Below are 21644 nucleotides of genomic sequence, written 5' to 3'. Positions count from 1 at the left end.
GGGGGATTCTTTTCATAGCAACATTTGACTTCAGATTTCCTTAATCTATAAATAGCAACATTTGACTTCAGATTTCCTTAATCTATAAATAGCAACCTTTAACTTAGGAATGACAGCTTCCCTTAAAGCATTAAAGGGATTTCCTCATTCTATTTATAACAACAAACACAAATATAACTACATAAAATCAATTTTTGAAATACAGTTTCCCTATTTTCAAACCATATTTTCAGTCACTAACAATTTCTCCAAAGTAACATAAAAGGACTTGTTGAAGTATCTTTTCCATGCCTTTTAACCTCTGCACCCTGAATCTGATCACAAGTCAGGATGGAAATGATAAGGAAATGTTTAGGAGATATATATATATAATCCATTACCTATATATGTAATCTGGACATAGCCATGCTGTATAACATGCTGAATATTTCTATTAACACCGAGTGAAGTATCTTCTGATGTGGTGTGAAGTTTTCACCAGGAATAAAACGAAGGCTATAAACTTACCCATGACTCCTTCCCATCAGAACAACATCAAAAATGTTAAAAAAATTACTTCCTAAAATTTGTAAAATGACTACTCCCTAATGTACATGAAATAATGACTTCCTAAAGATTCATATAATGATTACTCCCTACATTTAATACAATGATTACTCCCTAAAGTTCATAAAATGATTATTCCCTATAGTAAATACACTGAATGCTCTCCAAAGTTAATGAAATGACTACTCTCAAAGAGTTAATAAATTATTCCTTACAGTATATATAATGATTACTCTACTCCCTGAACTTCATTAAATGATTACTCCCTACATTTTATACAACGATTACTCTACTCTCTAATGTTCATAAAAATGATTACTCCCTTTATAATGATTATACAACAAAATTTATAAAATGATTACTCCCTACAATATTCCCCAAAATTTATAAAATGATTACTCCCTACAATTTATACAACAATTACTCTACTCCCTGAACTTCATTAAATGATTACTCCCTACATTTTATACAACGATTGCTCTACTCCCTGAACTTCATTAAATGATTACTCCCTACATTTTATACAACAATTACTCTACTCTCTAATGTTCATAAAAATGATTACTCCCTACAATTTATACTATGATTACTCTACTCCCCAAAATTTATAAAATGATTACTCCCTACAATACTCCCCAAAATTTATAAAATGATTACTCCCTACAATTTATACTATGATTACTCTACTCCCCAAAGTTTATAAAATGATTACTCCCTAGGACCAAGGGGCCTTTTATACTATGGTCACCTGAGGAAAGTTTATTTGTCCTTAAATAATATTTGGGATTTTAAAATGTTGCAAAAATGTAACAACACTTGTGCAGGACCATGTGTAAAACATCTGTACCAAGTTTGAACATGACCCATCCAATGGTTCTTGAGAGGAAGTCCATAATGTCTTAGCCAAACAGAGGTCAGGGTGGCCATCTTGGATTTTGAATCGCCCCAAAAAGTTAAAACACTTGCCAGGACCTTGTGTAGAACATTCGTATCAAGTTTCCCCTTTTTCCCCCTCCTGGGGCCCCTATTGGGGCCACGCCCTTTTTCTTTCCAAACTTGAAGCAGCTTCCCATGCAGATGCTTTGTGCCAAGTTTGGTCAATATCCCTCTACTGGTTCTTGAGAAGTAGTCATTTTATGAAGGTTTTTACATATGGCCCCTTTTACACCCCGTATGGGCCCCAAAGAGGACATAATCACTTTTTTCAACATAATGTCATATGTCCTTCACTAAGGGATGCTTTCTACCAAATTTGGTTGAAATCAGTCAAAATTGATTTTTTGACCCTTTTGAGTGCCCCCTAGCGGGGCCGTTTTTCACCCAATTTTTTTCATTCGCAAACTTGTAGACCTGGCCATAAGGACCCTCAATATAAAATATGAATTTAATCTGTCTTTTGGTTCATGAGAAGAAGATTTTTAAAGATTTACCTAATTTTCCCCCCTTTTTCTCCCCTCCTGCGGCCCCTATTTGAAGCGACTTCCCATGGGGATGCTTTGTGCCAAGTTTGGTCAAAATCCATCCAATGGGGCTTGAGAAGAAGTCATTTAAAGAAGGTTTTTACATATGGCCCCTTTTACACCCCTTATGGGCCCCAAAGGGGACATAATAACTTTTTTCAACATAACTTCATATGTTCTTCACTAAGGGATGCTTTCTACCAAATCTGGCTGAAATCGGTCAAAGTTGATTTTTTGACCCTTTTGAGTGCCCCCTAGTGGGGCCGTTTTTTACCCAATTTTTTTTTCATTCGCAAACTTTGTAGACCTGGCAATAAGGACCCTAAATATCAAATATGAACTTAATCTGACTGTTGGTTCATGAGAAGAAGATTTTTAAAGATTTACCTAATTTTACACCCTTTTCCCCCCTCCTTGGGGCCCCTATTAGGGCCATGCCCTTTTTCTTCGCAAACTTGAAGCGGCTTCCCATGGAGATGCTTTGTGCCAAGTTTGGTCAAAATCTATTCATTGGTTCTTGAGAAGAAGTCGAATATGTGGAAAGTTAACGAGGCATGACGCACGACGACAGACAAATCATGATGGTAATAGGTCACCATGAGCCTTCAGCTCAGGCGATCTATAAAATGAGTAATCCCTACAGTTTATACAATTATTTCTCCCTATAGTTTCAAAATGGCCACTTCCAAAAGTTTACAAACGGCAAAATAGATAACCATTAGTAAAAAATCAGGGTTTTTTTATTCTGAATGATTGAAATTATTTACAGCTAATCATTTGTAAATCAAGATATAAAATAACACTTCAGAGCCCATGAAAGTGGTAAAAGTCATCCTGATGATGACTACCTAGCGGTGGAAACATGTCAATAACATCACAATAAAGAAGATAACTGTTCTGATGTCAAGAAGATTTTAATTCCTCATATTAATTATGTAATTTGATCAAAGTAGATTATCGCTGTCTGTAATGAAAGAAGTGATGGTTCTCCTATCTTTAATAGTGTAATATCTAATGATTAATAATACAAGTGTAACAATGTGCAAATATTGATGTTTTAATTAGTGACACTGTTTAACTATATTTTAATTAATTGAATTGTTGCACTGCGTTCGTTGTACTATTATGTAATACTGTGTTGCGTGCGGCCACTGTTCCGTCTACCTGTACTGTCCTTGTAAGTGTTTGATGTCACGTGTCTTACTTTGTGTTGTCCATATATGGGTATTATTCCTAATAAAGGTATTACTTCGTTTTGGGTCAATGGTCAGTCCGGTTGTCTTTGTCTATGTTTGGCATGGTTTTTTATTAGTCCTTTGTGTGCAGACCTGGAGAGCGGACGTATAGTAGATCTAGACCTGTGTCCGCAAGATTTGAATCTTGGGTCTTGTAATTGGTTCTCCAGATATTTGGTATGTACGACAAAGTCTCAATCTAGCTGCTCTCGTAATTGGGTGTTGTAAATTATTGATTCATTTTATAATTGAGGGTTCAGATGAAGTAAAGTTAATTAATGTGTGAAATGGTGCTTTTCATAAAGTGACGTAATTGTGATCTCATGTACGTATATATGGATTGAAGTTATTTAAAATAACAGGTGAAATATACCTTTACATGTATTTTACAGATTGATGTAAGATCTACAATTAGTCCATGCACAGACCTTTTTCTGTCTGGCAAACCCCCGACCCATAGTTGGGGTAGGTATTTTAATAGATATTATATGTAGAATACGAGAGCTTGTGTAATTGATAATGTCAGTTATATTATGAGTAATTATGTAATAATGTAAGTTGTAAGCAGTTTCCTCTAGACCACGATCTACTTATATATACTAATAAGCGTAAAGCTGAGGCCTATTGGTGTGAATGTATTAAATATGTGTTTACTGGATGTACATCATGTTATGAATGTAGACAACGTTTCATTATGTAATTGATTATACTATGTCTTTGTAGGGTTTTAATTGTATTCTGTACAACATAGAATAAATGAAATAAGTCAGCACAGTACACGTCGTTGTTCTTTAAAAACTTGACAACTTTACACAAGTCAGGGGTGAATTTGTTACAGTTTGAATAATTATTCATAATAACAGTTAATTCAATAACTCATCAAAATAACTAATAATTCCAATATTTATAAAATGTAATATATAATCAATTACAAATCATATCTTATACATCGATAACTCTGTAGTCGCATCCACACAACAACAGTACAATATACCTGAATTTGGCATATCCACCTTTGACATGCTTCCTGAATTGTGTCAGACCTACGATATCAGTGTAAATGATGTGTACTGGCAGATCAGCTCGACTCTGACAGGGTGAATTAGCAGCAGGCAGCTTTGATAAAATTCTGAAAATAAAATAATGTGAAAAAAATAGGCAAGCCGAGCAGTGTATAATTGAGAACTCAAAATTTAATAATGTGTCTATGAATATATTTTTAATACAACAAAAGAGCTCAATATAACATTATTACAGGCCTGCAAATCATTCACTCACTCTGGGAAGTATGTAAGCATAAGGTGACATATAAGACCGATAATTATGATCTAATTTTCAGTTACTGAATGTCATATTGCTTGTGCAACTTTAAAGATTTTTTTTCTCTTTTTACCCACCCTTATTTTTTCATCAAAATGCATGTCAATAATAAATATTTAGTGTAAAATACTGTAATTAAGTCAGTATCACACATGTCTTTCAGTATGTGAGCTCTTTTGTTTCTATCATAAATAACATAAAAAAAGAGTTCTACAGCCATACTCAGATCACTGCATCTGTAATCAAAAGAAATAAAACTTTTCAGAAGCAACATGCAAACAATGCAAATGAACTTCCGGAGTCACTTTCATGCTTCACATTCAATGCATAACAGAGTGAAGAACAAACATTTATATGACAAAGATTTTTCTTAAAATATCTGGACTCCTGTATGAAATTTTCTTTTTATACTGACCGATGTTTGACTTCTCAGAATTTAATTAGGTGTTGATTTTGACATAAGATAAAGTGAAAATAATTCAAAGTACCTTCAATTCTAAAAAATCTTTCAGCATCCCTGTATCTTTGTTAACATTTCATCTGGGGTTTTGGACACTTAATATAACAATATTACTCTCCATATCTCAGGTAATTAATTTCATCATTCATTTGTCATATTTTTTAAAATTAAATTTTATTTCTTTAAAGATGGAATTATAAAATATATTAAAGTTAATTTTCATTTTAATCCAACACCAGATAAATTAATATAAGATTTAATCACTTTGAAGGGAGATAAATTTTACATACATTAGTTTTGCTATATTGCTTGTTTTAAATTCAATTATCTATATGACTGAAACGTGATAATTACATAAAGAAGCTGATTTACTATCATTTTGTCTTTCCTATCAATAATTACAGATGTGGATCTATAAACCTGGTGTTACCGATATGTGTCTTGATGAATCTGAATTCTTTAGACGGTGAAATAAGGTGCATTTTTGAAAACTACAAATTACATGTACACCACAATTATTTGACCCCTGACTTTACCGACATTTAGATTTAGACAGGTTTCCATGACTACTATGAAATAGCTTTGTCTAAACTCCATCTTTACTAACTCGTGACCATACTAACTGACAATAATATATATACTTATATAATGTGCCAGTAAAGTCAGGTTTCATCAGATCAAACAACTTGTGGATAAAGAGTGAAAATTGATGAAGACATTCTCCAGAACAAACCGAAAACGTTCAGATGGTGAGTTGGAGCTTCCTGTTTTAGTATTAACCGACCGAAATTTCTGAGCCGGTTTTCTAGTCAGTATTTTTTTCATCTGTAGATATCCACGCAGGTCTGTATAAATGAGGTCAAACTTTGAGGCCCCAACCTGGCATTTCTTGGGAATGGAGCCCTCACTAACAACGCTGAAAAGTAATCAGTCTCCCTTAAAATGCTGAAGAGTATTCAATGCTTATTCTGAATCTTCATTTCTACAAATCACAAATATTTATAATTCATTTCATTTGATAGGTTTTGTTAACACAAGTAACAGATGACCTGAAGGTATAGTCACCATCATTTGATACAGGATCATGATTGACACCTACATGAAAGATTCACATTTTACTTCTGCAAATTGATGATGAAACACTTACAAATCACAATTTTGCTATACAGGTGTATAACACACTTACAAATCACAATTTTGCTATACAGGTGTATAACACACTTACAAATCACAATTTTGCTATACAGGTGTATAACACACTTACAAATCACAATTTTGCTATACAGGTGTATAACACACTTACAAATCACAATTTTGCTATACAGGTGTATAACACACTTACAAATCACAATTTTGCTATACAGGTGTATAACACACTTACAAATCACAATTTTGCTATACAGGTGTATAACACACTTACAAATCACAATTTTGCTATACAGGTGTATAATACACTTACAATGATAAGTACACTACAAACATAATTTTATATTTTTGTGTGAGTGTGACTAAATCTATGAATTTATATTTCTATGAACTGTTACATTCAGTACAAGTGTCTGTATTGAGCTATATTAAACACCCATCAAGTCAAATGTCTACAAAATAGGGATTTGTTGAAAACCCAAGAAAATTAAATCCGACTAAACTATAAGATTTTGCAGTATACATAGTCACACTAAGGTGTCACAAAACTGCCACCAGTAGAATAATATTGCAAGACTCTAAACTTTGACTGGAAACTGAATTAATTTTTTCATTAACAAAATTTCAGAAACAAATAAAATCCCAACATAGGAATACAGTTTTAAAAAGTGAAAAGCAAAGCACCACTGCAAACCCTGACCACCTTAAGTAAAAGTCCTCACATTGAGGTATCTGACCACCTTATGTAAAAGTCCTTACATTGAGGTATCTCACCACCTAGAGGAGTGACAAGTAAAAGTCCTTACATTGAGGTATCTGACCACCTGGAGGAGTGAAAAGTAAAAGTCCTTACATTGAGGTATCTGACCACCTGGAGGAGTGAAAAGTAAAAGTCCTTACATTAAGGTATCTGACCTCCTGGAGGAGTGACAAGTAAAAGTCCTTACATTGAGGTATCTGACCACCTTATGTAAAAGTCCTTACATTAAGGTATCTGACCTCCTGGAGGAGTGACAAGTAAAAGTCCTTACATTGAGGTATCTGACCACCTGGAGGAGTGAAAAGTAAAAGTCCTTACATTAAGGTATCTGACCTCCTGGAGGAGTGACAAGTAAAAGTCCTCACATTGAGGTATCTGACCACCTTATGTAAAAGTCCTTAGGAGTGACAAGTAAAAGTCCTTACATTGAGATATCTGACCACCTGGAGGAGTGAAAAGTAAAAGTCCTTACATTGAGGTATCTGACCACCTGGAGGAGTGAAAAGTAAAAGTCCTTACATTGAGGTATCTGACCACCTGGAGGAGTGAAAAGTAAAAGTCCTTACATTAAGGTATCTGACCTCCTGGAGGAGTGACAAGTAAAAGTCCTTACATTGAGGTATCTGACCACCTTATGTAAAAGTCCTTACATTAAGGTATCTGACCTCCTGGAGGAGTGACAAGTAAAAGTCCTTACATTGAGGTATCTGACCACCTGGAGGAGTGACAAGTAAAAGTCCTCACATTGAGGTATCTGACCACCTGGAGGAGTGACAAGTAAAAGTCCTTACATTGAGGTATCTGACCACCTAGAGGAGTGACAAGTAGAAGTCCTCACATTGAGATATCTGACCACCTGGAGGAGTGACAAGTAAAAGTCCTTACATTGAGATATCTGACCACCTTAAGTAAAAGTCCTCACATTGAGGTATCTGACCACCTGGAGGAGTGACAAGTAAAAGTCCTCACATTGAGATATCTGACCACCTGGAGGAGTGACAAGTAAAAGTCCTCACATTGAGATATCTGACCACCTTAAGTAAAAGTCCTTACATTGAGGTATCTGACCACCTGGAGGAGTGACAAGTAAAAGTCCTTACATTGAGATATCTGACCACCTTAAGTAAAAGTCCTCACATTGAGGTATCTGACCACCTGGAGGAGTGACAAGTAAAAGTCCTTACATTGAGGTATCTGACCACCTAGAGGAGTGACAAGTAAAAGTCCTTACATTGAGGTATCTGACCACCGTAAGTAAAAGTCCTCACATTGAGGTATCTGACCACCTGGAGGAGTGACAAGTAAAAGTCCTTATATTGAGGTATCTGACCACCTGGAGGAGTGACAAGTAAAAGTCCTTATATTGAGGTATCTGACCATCTGGAGGAGTGACAAGTAAAAGTCCTTACATTGAGGTATCTGACCACCTGGAGGAGTGACAAGTAAAAGTCCTCACATTGAGGTGACCACCTTAAGATATCTGACCACCTGGAGGAGTGAAAGTAAAAGTCCTTACATTGAGGTATCTCACCACCGGAGGAGTGACCACCAGGAGAATCTGACCACCTTAAGTAAAAGTCCTCACATTGAGGTATCTGACCACCTGGAGGAGTGACAAGTAAAAGTCCTCACATTGAGGTATCTCACCACCGGAGGAGTGACAAGTAAAAGTCCTCACATTGAGATATCTGACCACCTTAAGTAAAAGTCCTTACATTGAGGTATCTGACCACCAGGAGGAGTGACAAGTAAAAGTCCTTACATTGAGGTATCTGACCACCTGGAGGAGTGACAAGTAAAAGTCCTTACATTGAGGTATCTGACCACCTGGATGAGTGACAAGTAAAAGTCCTCACATTGAGGTATCTGACCATCTGGAGGAGTGACAAGTAAAAGTCCTTACATTGAGGTATCTGACCACCTGGAGGAGTGACAAGTAAAAGTCCTCACATTGAGGTATCTGACCACCGTAAGTAAAAGTCCTCACATTGAGGTATCTCACCACCTTAAGTAAAAGTCCTCATATTGAGGTATCTGACCACCTGGAGGAGTGACAAGTAAAGTCTTCATATTGAGGTATCTTGCCAACAAGGTCAGTTTCTGTCCTCCATAATGTTTCCAGTAAAAACTGAGGATCTAATGGACAAATTATCCAAAACTACATCCAAACTTACTTGTGGCCACAATAACCTGAGGAAAAACCCAAACTTACTTGTGGGCACAAGAACCTGAGGGAAAACCCAAACTTACTTGTGGGCACAAGAACCTGGGGAAAAACCCAAACTTTCTTGAGGGCACAACAACCTGAGGAAAAACCTAAACTTACTTGTGGGCACAACAACCTGAGGAAAAACCTAAACTTACTTGTGGCCACAACAACCTGAGGAAAAACCTAAACTTACTTGTGGCCACAACAACCTGAGGGAAAAACCAAACTTATTTGTGGGCACAAGAACCTGAGGAAAAAACCTAAACTTACTTGTGGGCACAAGAACCTGAGGGAAAAACCAAACTTACTTGTGGGCACAACAACCTGAGGGAAAAACCAAACTTACTTGTGGGCACAAGAACCTGAGGAAAAACCTAAACTTACTTGTGGGCACAATAACCTGAGGAAAAACCTAAACTTACTTGTGGCCACAACAACCTGAGGAAAAACCCAAACTTTCTTGAGGGCACAACAACCTGAGGAAAAACCTAAACTTATTTGTGGGCACAAGAACCTGAGGAAAAACCTTAACTAACTTGTGGGCACAAGAACCTGAGGAAAAACCTAAACCTACTTGTGGGCACAAGAACCTGAGGGAAAACCTAAACTTACTTGTGGGCACCTGAGGAAAAAGTAACATGAAACTTTCAGTCTTATAAAACCTTCTGTAAAATCATTCATTTGGATGATTTATTTTCATTTCAATTTAAATTTAATAACTCTAAAGATAAAAAGTTGAAATGGATTACAGCACTAGTGGACTTTGTGAGCGAAGTTGATCTACATAATCAACTGCCAGTGAAAAAGTATTTTCTTTTGAAAACCATGAAATTTGAATCCCATACAAGAGATCCCAGAGGGATCTTGGCACCCACCATTTGAGAATCTGTTTTCAGTTCTTGAAGATTTGTTTATTTTTTTTTTTGTGTGTTACAGGTGTTGTAAATGTTCATGAACTGGTCTTCAATGAATGTACTCAATGATGGCACAAGATATTTTTATTAAGCACCTATTAGCAAATATCATTTGAAAAAGATCCCAAAGTATTATTCGATAGCAGTCAGTTACAGGTGGATAATGGACAATATGCTTGTGCTGTATTACTGTCGACATCCAAGATGGCTGCCTGTAGGCCACCTTGATTTCAAATAAGTCCAAAAAAGGTACAATGCACAACTAGGGACCAAGGGAAACCAATATCTATGAAATATCAGAAGGATCCATCCAGTACTTCCTCAGATATAGCAGTAACAAGATTTTACTCTCAAAATCCAAGATTGCTGCCTGTCAGCCATCTTGATTTCGGATCAGTCTAAAAAGGTATAATGCACAACTTGGAACCAAAGGGAACCTGCATATGAAATTTGAGAAAGATCCATCCAGTACTTTCAAAGAAATAGCAGTAACAAACTTTTACATTCAAAATCCAAGATGGCCACCTGCCTGCCATCTTGAATTCGAATCAGTCCAAAAAAGGTATAATGCACAACTAGGGACCAAGGGGAAACTGCATATGAAATTTGAGGAAGATCCATCCAGTACTTTCTCAGAAATAGCGGTAACAAACTTTTACTTCCAAAATCCAAGATGGCCACCTGTCGGGGACCATGCATATGAAATTTGAGGAAGATCAGTCCAAAAAAGGTACAATGCACAACTAGGGACCAAGGGGAAACTGCATATGAAATTTGAGAAAGATCCATCCAGTACTTTTCCAGAAATAGCGGTAACAAACTTTTACTTCCAAAATCCAAGATGGCCACCTGTCGGCCATCTTGAATGCTAATCAGTTCAAAAAAGGTACAATGCACAACTAGGGACCAAGGGGAACCTGCATATGAAATTTGAGAAAGATCCATCCAGTACTTTTCCAGAAATAGCGGTAACAAACTTTTACTTCCAAAATCCAAGATGGCCACCTGTCGGCCATCTTGAATGTGAATCAGTTCAAAAAGGGTACAATGCACAACTAGGGACCAAGGGGAAACTGCATATGAAATTTGAGGAAGATCCATCCAGTACTTTCTCAGAAATAGCGGTAACAAGAATTGTTTACGGACGGACGGACGGACAGACGGACCACGGACGCAGGGCGATTTGAATAACCCACCATCTATTTGAATAGATGGTGGGCTAAAAATATGTATGATAGCGAATGAAATAAAAAAAAAAAATCTGGAGAAAATTTATCCTTGAGAATTATATTATGAGAGAGAACTCTGTAAAAAAGATTGAACCATCTTAGAAAATTAACTGTTTTAAATGCTTCATTAATATGACAGAATGGCCTGGAGTGTGTCATGCTTTTCTGTAAATGTTAAAATATTCATCATGTTTCATTAACATTCTTTTCTGTACATGATAATATTTTGTGGTGTTATACAAATGTTGAAATTGTTCCATAATTAAAACACTCACACATCAAAAATGAATGACTAAACCATTTATAATCATACATGTATGAACAGATTTTGTACCGTTATCAACACCAATCATATTCCTCGTCAAACAGAAAGGGTTCAACTTTAATTTCTACTACAAGAAAAAGAAATTCACATGTACTGGAAACAGTTTAAAATCAAAATCTGGAATGTAAAGGATTGAGATAAAGCAATATTTTGTACCAATATTACTGTTTTATATTGCACTGACAGCTGGTCAATAGTTACAGTAATGCCATGTCTCTATATAAACCCCTCACAACTCCTCAACTCATACACTGTAAAGAAAATGGCCAAATGTGTCAAGTTTGTGAGGAAGGTACTATAGCACTGACAAGGACTTTCTAACGAGAGATCCCAGAAAGATCTCCCAGTCCATCATCCTTACATCTTCCTTATTCTCATCATTCCCATTTTCTTTCCTCTTCCATTCACTTATTTTCTCTGAACAATAACAGCAACAAACCCAAATCTTCATACCTACACGATGATCCCTCTGGTCTTTCAGAATATAGTAATAACAAATTATAACTGACAAATTCCAAGATGCTCGCCATTTTGGTTTTTTCATCAGCCCAAAAATGTATAACCATTGTGTGATCTTTATTATTTCTTTAGAAGTTGGATTCCCCTTGCTTTTTGAAGTTTTCTTTCCTTTGTGTTTGATTTTAATCATAAGAAATTTAAAATCTGTCGTGAGAGGTACCAAGCCCCCTACATCGCTTCCCCGATATCTGTAGTAAAGGGTAACAAGTCCCTCAAATCCCTTTTCTGACATCAGTCGTGAGAGGTAACAAACCTCCTACATCACTTCCCCAATATCTGTTGTTAAGGGTAACAAATCCCTCAAATCCCCTTTCTGACATCAGTCGTGAGAGGTAACAAACCCCCTACATCACTTCCCCGATATCTGTTGTTAAGGGTAACAAGTCTCTCAAATCCCCTTTCTGATATCTGTTGTTAAGGGTAACAAGCCTCTCAAATTCCCTTTCTGACATCAGTTGTGAGAGGTAACAAGCCCCCTACATCACTTCCCCTATATCTGTCATTGAGGGTAACAAGCCCCTCACACACCCCCTCCGACATCTGTTGTTGAGGTAACAAGCCCCTCACATCATCTCCCAGACATCGGTCATGAGGGGTAAAAAATAAAACACCCTACATCACCTGTTGTTAAGGGCAAGAAGCCCATTACATATCCTCCCCGACATCTGTCATTAGGAGTAACAATGTTATACCTACCCTGCCAGCTGGTCGGTCTCACTAGTTACAATGATGTCATGCCCCAGTATAAACAATGTAGACAGAAGATCACTCCATTGCACAAGTTCCCCTAATGGGCCTCCTGTTAAAACATCAATAGATATTTTATAGATTTTCATTCATAAGTTCCCCTTATGGGCCTCCTTTAAAACATCAATGAATATGTTACAGCTTTTCATTCTTAAATGTTGTACATAAAATCATAATTTTTCCAAACTTTTTCGGGTTTCATCCTAGGAACACACCAGTCAAATATCATGCCTCAAGGTGTATTAATTTATAAGAAGTTATCTACAGGTTTTAACAAATCTGACTTATGTGACCTTGAATATATGTCAAGGTCATTTCTTTTCACAAACTTTGTCAGGTTTCATCCTAGAAACATACCAGCCAAATATCAAAAGACTTGGTCCATTGGTTATTTAGAACAAGGTTTTTCAAAGGAAAAATTTGACGCCGGATGACAGACAACAGATGAATATCAATGAGCCAAATTCCAGTAAAAATTTCAAACAAATCTGATTATTGGAGAATTTTACCTTTAAATTGATTTTCAGCGATGCCCCAGCCACACTGTTTCGAACTACAGACTAGGATATTTGACCTTTAAATTGATTTTCAGCGATGCCCCAGCCACACTGTTTCGAACTACAGACTAGGATATTTTACCTTTAAATTGATTTTCAGCGATGCCCCAGCCACACTGTTTCGAACTACAGACTAGGATATTTGACCTTTAAATTGATTTTCAGCGATGCCCCAGCCACACTGTTTCGAACTACAGACTAGGATATTTTACCTTTAAATTGATTTTCAGCGATGCCCCAGCCACACTGTTTCGAACTACAGACTAGGATATTTTACCTTTAAATTGATTTTCAGCGATGCCCCAGCCACACTGTTTCGAACTACAGACTAGGATATTTTACCTTTAAATTGATTTTCAGCGATGCCCCAGCCACACTGTTTCGAACTACAGACTAGGATATTTTACCTTTAAATTGATTTTCAGCGATGCCCCAGCCACACTGTTTTGAACTACAGACTAGGATATTTTACCTTTAAATTGATTTTCAGCGATGCCCCAGCCAGACTGTTTCGAACTAGAGACAAGGATATTTTACCTTTAAATTGATTTTCAGCGATGCCCCAGCCAGACTGTTTAGAGAGCAGACCCAGATGGACCAATATCTGAAATCAAGACATAAAGTTTCCAATGACAAAATTTCCAACTTTGTGAAGATGAGTCAACTTGGACAAATTAACTGTAAGGTAAGGGAATCATGTGCTATATCAAGTCTATGTCACAGGATTTTTTCAATATTTTAAACTCCAAAATGCCGTAAATCACTTAACTGTTTTTTGTTATCCTTTAAGCTGTTTCCTGATATTAAGGCACATGGGCAAAGTCCTATTCAATAGTTCTTTACATTAATAACTAAAATTTCCTGAAGCAAACAAGCTGTTCTGTATTCATTTATATTTCTAACTTCCTGAGGCTAAAGGCACATGTGTGAATTCCTATTCTGAATCTTGATAACTTTTCCTTGATGTAAATCAGTAGTTAAGTCCAGTAATGTTCAGTGATAAATATTGTTGATGTTTGAGATGCTAGGGGAGCATTCAACAACCTATGTAAACACATACAGGGCCTATAGGCCTCTTGCCTGACATACTGACATACTGCAAAGGTTGTTACATTCATTGCTCAATCACATTTGTTGCCATTAAGTCAGAAGTGTTAAATCAACAAGTATGTCAGAACAAGAGGCCCATGGGCCTTAACGGTCATCTGACAAAAAGCAAGCCAAACTCTAACAACAGTGAGTCTGCTGTTAAAACAGTGGGCTTTATTCATTGAATAACCTTGGTAGCCCTTCCTTCCAGCATCCTACAGGCCCAATATCAGCACTCTGAGCCTTTTGGTTACTGAGAAGAAGTCGTTTACAGATTTTAACATATTTGAACCCTGTGATCTTGAAAGTGGGTCAAGGTCATTCACTTGAACACATTTGGTAACACTTCCTCAAAGCATCCTACAGGCCCAATATCAGCACTCTAATCATTTTGGTTATTGAGAAGTCATTTGCATATTTTAACATATCTAACCCCTGTGACCTTGAAAGTGGGTCAAGGTCATTCATTTGAACAAATTTGGTAGCATGTCATCCCAGCATCCTACAGGTCCATTATCAGCACTCTTGGACTTTTGCTTATTGAAGAGAAGTTGTTTGTATATTTTAACATATTTGACCCCTGTGACCTACAAAGTGGGTCGTGGTCATTAATTTCAACAGACTTTGTAGGGCTCCATGCCAGCATGCTATGGGCCAAGTATTAGCCCCCTAGGCCTTCTAGTATTTGAGAAGAAGTTTTTTGAATGAAAAGTTTACGGACGACAGGGACTGTATTACTTGCTAGGTGAAAATGTTTAAAGAAAAAAGAATTCTCAAGGTTTTTACCTTATTACCCACTGCCATGACCGCTTTGCTTCACCCACTGGCAACACCCCTCTGCCTCACCCACTAGCCACAACCCTCTGCCTCTCCCACTGACCTCACCATCTGCCTCACCCATTTGCATCACCCCTCTGCCTCACCCACTTGCCTTACCCTCGGTCTCACCCAATGGCCTCATCCCTGTGCCTCACCCCTCTGCCTCGCCCACTTGCCTAACCCCTCTGCCTCTCCCACTGGCAACATCCATCTGCCTCACCTCTCTGCCTCACCCACTGGCCACATCCATCTGCCTCACCTCTCTGCCTCACCTACTGGCTTCACCTCTCTGCCTCACCCACTGGCAATATCCCTCCGTACACACCTCACCCACTGGCCACATCCCTCCGCGCATACCTAGCCCACTGACCTCACTCACTTGCCTGACCCCTCTGCCTCACCCACTGGCCACATTCCTCTGTGCACACATGTCCCACTTGCATCACCCCTCTGCCTCTCCCACTGGCCTCACCCTCTGCCACACCCACTGGCCTAACCACTCTGCCTTACCCACTGGCCTCACCATCTGCCACACCCACTGGCCTAACCCCTCTGCCTTACCCACTGGCCTCACCCTCTGCCTCACCCACTGGCCTAACCCCTCTGCACATGCCTCATCCACTGGCCTCACCCACTGACCTCACCCTCTGCCTCATCCACTGGTCTTACCCACATGCCTCTCCTAATTGCTCTGCCTCATCTTCTGGCCTTACCAACTGGCCTTACCCTCTGCCTCACCCACTGGCCTCACCCATTTGCACATGCCTCACCCACTGGCATCACCCCTCTGTCTCACCCACTCGCCTAACCCCTCTGCCTTACCCATTGACCTCAGCCCTTTGCCCCGAGGGAGTAAGTAAAACCATTAAACTACAGTCTCATTTCTCAAAAATTGCTTCAGACCAAATGGAAATCAAGGCATTCCTAGCAAAAAAGAAGGATTTATATAATTTCATTTACTTTCCCTATCATGACCTGCCTCTCCTGCCCCAGGGAGATGAAACCTGCTGTTTAAAAGGAGGCCTCAGACCAAATTGAGACAAAATTCAGACAATCCTACAGAAGAAGAAAGATTTTAAATAAATTGCTCTATTTCCCCTATTGGGCCTTCAAGGTGAGCTGAAATTGGAATCACTTTTTTCTGTATTATTTTCACAGAATTTTTTTTACAAAATTTAAAAATAAAGGAAACCTTTTTACGTCTCCTACCACCCAGGTTCTGTTTCTTGGTAAGTCTGGTGATCCCTCCTGTCCACTTGTCCCACAGTCGTCGTATTCTCATCCTAATCCATGCATAACTCTGTCGCTCATTAGGATCCACTAAAATTTTCATCAGTGCTTGTAAGTCTGTGGTAACATTTGCCTGTAAAACAACATCATACCAGCCTCTAGAACAATACGGTTTGTTTATAATCACAGCTTGAAACAACATCCATTTTGATCATGAATATATCACATTTTGTTCATATATTTACCCTTCCTGATCTGAGTTTGTAAATCTGATTTTAGACTTGCAGTCTGACCTGGCAATATATTATCAATTTTCAGTCATGGAAATGAATTCACAAACTCATTTTAAAGACAAGAGTTCCTCGGAACTGTATGTGTCACCTGCATTAAGAGTCAAGGTCACCCAGAAATTGAACTGGATGTGCAACGATCAACCATAAAGTTGTAACACCAAATTTCATGTCTATAACTTGAAGCATAAAGGGAAAACTGTGCAAAGCAGTATTCCTGAGAAGTTCAAAGGGACCTATCACTGCCAAGAAGGGTTACAGACTGCAAAGAAGCGAACTCGGTGCATAACTTTTGACCAAGAACTCATATACAAAATTGCATTTTCATAACTTGAAGCAAAACCAAGAAAATCCTAGAAAACAATATTCCCAGAATTTTCTAAGGTCAAAGGGGCATAACTCAGCCAGGAAGGGTCACAGATAGCATATAGCAAATGTCATTTCTGTAACTCAAAGCATAAGCCAAGAAAGTCAAAAAAACAATATTCCCAGAGAATTTTCTAAGTTGAAAGGGGCATAACTCTGCCAAAAAGGGTCACAGACAGCCGGGAATCGAACGTAATCTGTACCCTTGCAACAAGAAGCCATATACCAAATTTCATTTTGATAACTCAAAGCATAAGTTAAAAAAGTCCGGAAAACATTAATCCCAGGAAATTTTCTAAGTTGAAAGGGGCATAACTCTGCCAAAAAGGGTCACAGACAGCCGGGAATCGAACTTAATCTGTACCCTTGCAACAAGAAGCCATATACCAAATTTCATTTCGATAACTCAAAGCATAAGTTAAAAAAGACCGGAAAACATTAATCCCAGGAAATTTTCTAAGTTGAAAGGGGCATAACTCTGCCAAAAAGGGTCACAGACAGCCAGGAATCAAAGTTAATCTGTACCCTTGCAACAAAAAGCCATATGCCAAATTTCATTTTGATAACTCAAAGCATTACCGAAAAAAGTCCGGAAAACTTTTGTACGGACAACAACGACGCCAACAATGCGTGATGACGGACAAAGTGATCCTTAAGTGTCCGCCAGCTCTGCAGGCGACACAAAAACTAACTTTACCATCTGAACATTAGCATACAAATCTAACTTTCCCACCTGAAATATAAACATACGTATCTAAATTTCACACCTGGATATAAACATACATATCTAACTTTCCCACCTGGATATAAACACACATATCTAACTTTCCCACCTGGATATAAACACACATATCTAACTTTCCCACCTGGATATAAACACACATATCTAACTTTCCCACCTGGATATAAACACACATATTTAACTTTCCCACCTGAAATATAAACACACATATCTAACTTTCCCACCTGGATATAAACACACATATTTAACTTTCCTACCTGAAATATAAACACACATATCTAACTTTCCCACCTGGATATAAACACATATCTAACTTTCCCACCTGGATATAAACACACATATCTAACTTTCCCACCTGGATATAAACACACATATCTAACTTTCCCACCTGGATATAAACACACATATCTAACTTACCCACCTGGATATAAACACACATATCTAACTTTCACACCTGGATATAAACACACATATCTAACTTTCCCACCTGGATATAAACACACATATCTAACTTTCACACCTGGATATAAACACACATATCTAACTTTCCCACCTGGATATAAACACACATATCTTACTTTCCGACCTGGATATAAACACACATATCTAACTTTCCCACCTGGATATAAACACACATATCTAACTTTCACACCTGGATATAAACACACATATCTAACTTTCCCACCTGGATATAAACACACATATCTAACTTTCCAACCTGGATACAAACATACATATCTAACTTTCCCACCTGAAATATAAACATACAAATCTAACTTTCCAACCTGGATATAAACATACATATCTAACTTTCACACCTGGATATAAACACACATATCTAACTTTCACACCTGGATATAAACACACATATCTAACTTTCCCACCTGGATATAAACACACATATCTAACTTTCCCACCTGGATATAAACATACAAATCTAACTTTCACACCTGGATATAAACACACATATCTAACTTTCCCACCTGGATATAAACACACATATCTAACTTTCCAACCTGGATATAAACACACATATCTAACTTTCCCACCTGGATATAAACACACATATCTAACTTTCCCACCTGGATATAAACTTACATATTTAACTTTAGACATGTCCTCTTTTGGTGGTTTAATGTTTCCTCGCCAGGCCTTTGTAGGACACCAACCTTCAATCTGTGCAGAAAAGAGCATGACACACTGTGAAATAACATCAATCTGACATCAATAGTTTCAAATAAAAACTAACTTAATTACTACAGGGTTCGAAACCCTCAGAGTGAAAAGAAGGAAGGAAAAAACAATAATGTTATATGTAAGAAACAAGAGGCCCAAGGGGCCTTAACGGTCACCTGAGGAATATATGTCAATAATCTGGGGATATTAAAATGTTACAAAAATGTAACAACACTTGTGCAGGACCAAGTGTAAAACATCTGTACCAAGTTTGGACATGACCCACCCAATGGTTCTTGACAAGAAGTCAATAATGTCTTAGCCAAACAGAGGCCTGGGTGGCCATCTTGGATTTTGAATTGCCCCAAAAAGTTAAAACACTTGCCAGGACATTGTGTAGAACATTTGTATCAAGTTTCCCCTTTTCCCCCCTCCTGGGGCCCCTATTGGGGCCACACCCTTTTTCTTCACACACTTGAAGCGGCTTCCCATGGGGATGCTTTGTGCCAAAGTTGAATTTTTGACCCTTTTGAGCACCCCCTAGTGGGGCTGTTTTTTTTTTCATTTGCAAACTTTGTAGACCTTGCCATAAGGATCCTAAATATCAAATATGAATTTAATCTGACTGTTGGTTCATGAGAAGATCTTTAAAGATTTACCTAATTTTACCCCCTTTTCCCCCCTCCTGGGGCCCCTGTTTGGGCCATGCCCTTTTTCTTCGCAAACTTGAAGCAGCTTCCCATGGGGATGCTTTGTGCCAAGTTTGGTCAAAATCCATTTGGTGGTTCTTGAGAAGAAGTTGAATATGTGAAAAGTTAACAACGCACGACGACAGACAAATCATGATGCCAATAAGTCACCATGAGGCTTTGGCTCAGGCGACCTAAAAAAAAACTAACTGAAACATTTCAATTCTATGGCTGAATGAAGAAGGACAACCAAATTAGTAGGGGCTGGATAGCGGGACAACCAGATTAGTGGTGACTGGATAGTGGGACAACCAGATTAGTGGTGACTGGATAGTGGGACAACTAGATTATATGGGACTGGATAGTAGGACAACTAGATTAATGGTGACTGTATAGTGGGACAACCAGATTAGTGGGGACTGGATAGTGGGACAACTAGATTAGCGGTGGCTGGATAGTGGGACAACCAGATTAGTGGTGACAGCATAGTGGGACAATCAGATTAGTGTTGGCAGGACAGTGGGACAACCAGATTAGTGGTGACTGGATAGTGGGACAACCAGATTAGTGGTGACTGGATAGTGGGACAACTAGATTAGTGGTGACTGGATAGTGGGACAACCAGTTTAATGGGGACTGGATATCGGGATAACCAGATTAGTGGTGACTGGATAGTGGGACAACCAGATTAGTGGTGACTGGATAGTGGGACAACCAGATTAGCTATATATCCTCAAAATACCAAATATCTTGACTTACCTCACTTAAATACATAACAAAAGAACATATGGATCCATCCACTCCATAAGACTTGTAACAAGGATCTGACTTCCACATCGCCTTCATCCACTGAAAAACCATAAAAAAGATTGTATTAAATCAAAATATTAAAGCCTCTTCATACAAATTAAATATTTGGAGAAATAATGACAAAAAAAATCACAAAAGTGCACAAAAGGAAAAACTACGACTGAAAAGCATTCTTTATTTAAAAGTTAGGAGTAGCATCACAGTATGGATACAACTGTTCTCTCTGTTCTAATCTACACAGCTGTAGTGTTGGAAAGTGAACATAGGAAGTACACAATGATGGTCTGGCACAATATACTGATATTTAAAAACGTGTTAATAATAAGCTTTCTCTTATGTACCAATATCAATATCTGGAGAACTGTTCACATGAAAACAGACATGTTTCTTTACCAGATACATCTACTTTAATAGGACTGCTCAAGTCTACACAGATAAAAGTAAAAGACCTGTGTCTTGTTCTTACTTCTATCTTTGTAGTACAGTGCGGGTACAACTGTTTCTCCTGTGTAGTGAGATCACACTGTTCCCCTTTCCCTTGAATCAAATCTGAAAGAAAGAAGACATTTCAAAGTTTGAAACAGAAACAAAGTTAAATCTGGCAAGTGTTATTATTTATGAATATTTTGAAGTTGTGTAAGACAGATAGGAAACGAAATGATTTTCAAAGTAGTTGAATATCTATATTTAAATTCATGCTTTTCAAAAGTGAATTAGAATCTGATGTATCTTGTATTAAGTAAACCACAAAAGAGCCACCTTAACAATAACATTACTAACCATAATATCTACAGCATGACGATTAATGATTCTTTTATATCTTTATATATAAAAAGAGATATGTTTTGAAATTGACTTTCATTTCAATATTTTTTTCATCTTATTACGGTTTTTATAGCTTTATCACCAAACACAATGTCTTGGGCAACTAACTAGATGCAAAAAGCAGTCAGTACATACTGAGTAAGTCATGTGACTGTCACATGATTGTCATGTGAGACTACTA

At 37.7% G+C, this 21644-nt stretch overlaps 1 protein-coding gene across 1 annotated transcript in view; it reads right to left on the bottom strand.

Moving 5' to 3' along the window:
- The window catches only part of LOC132555494 (alpha-1,6-mannosylglycoprotein 6-beta-N-acetylglucosaminyltransferase A-like), a 61642-nt gene that overhangs the window by 15631 nt on the left and 24367 nt on the right, over positions 1-21644 (bottom strand). The window contains exons 6-12 of the mRNA XM_060219845.1: positions 21105-21187; positions 20588-20677; positions 19062-19139; positions 16528-16698; positions 13965-14031; positions 12820-12922; positions 4236-4370 (exon numbers count right to left, since the gene is read on the bottom strand). Coding sequence (XP_060075828.1) covers positions 4236-4370; positions 12820-12922; positions 13965-14031; positions 16528-16698; positions 19062-19139; positions 20588-20677; positions 21105-21187 — 727 coding nt within the window. The remainder of the gene's footprint in view (positions 1-4235; positions 4371-12819; positions 12923-13964; positions 14032-16527; positions 16699-19061; positions 19140-20587; positions 20678-21104; positions 21188-21644) is intronic.

Source organism: Ylistrum balloti, unplaced genomic scaffold, assembly GCF_031769215.1.
Source record: "Ylistrum balloti isolate Yb309-2 unplaced genomic scaffold, AGI_CSIRO_Ybal_v1 Utg370500, whole genome shotgun sequence".
In the NCBI taxonomy this organism is placed as follows: Eukaryota; Metazoa; Mollusca; class Bivalvia; order Pectinida; family Pectinidae; genus Ylistrum; species Ylistrum balloti.
This window is presented reverse-complemented; position numbering and strand designations above follow the sequence as displayed.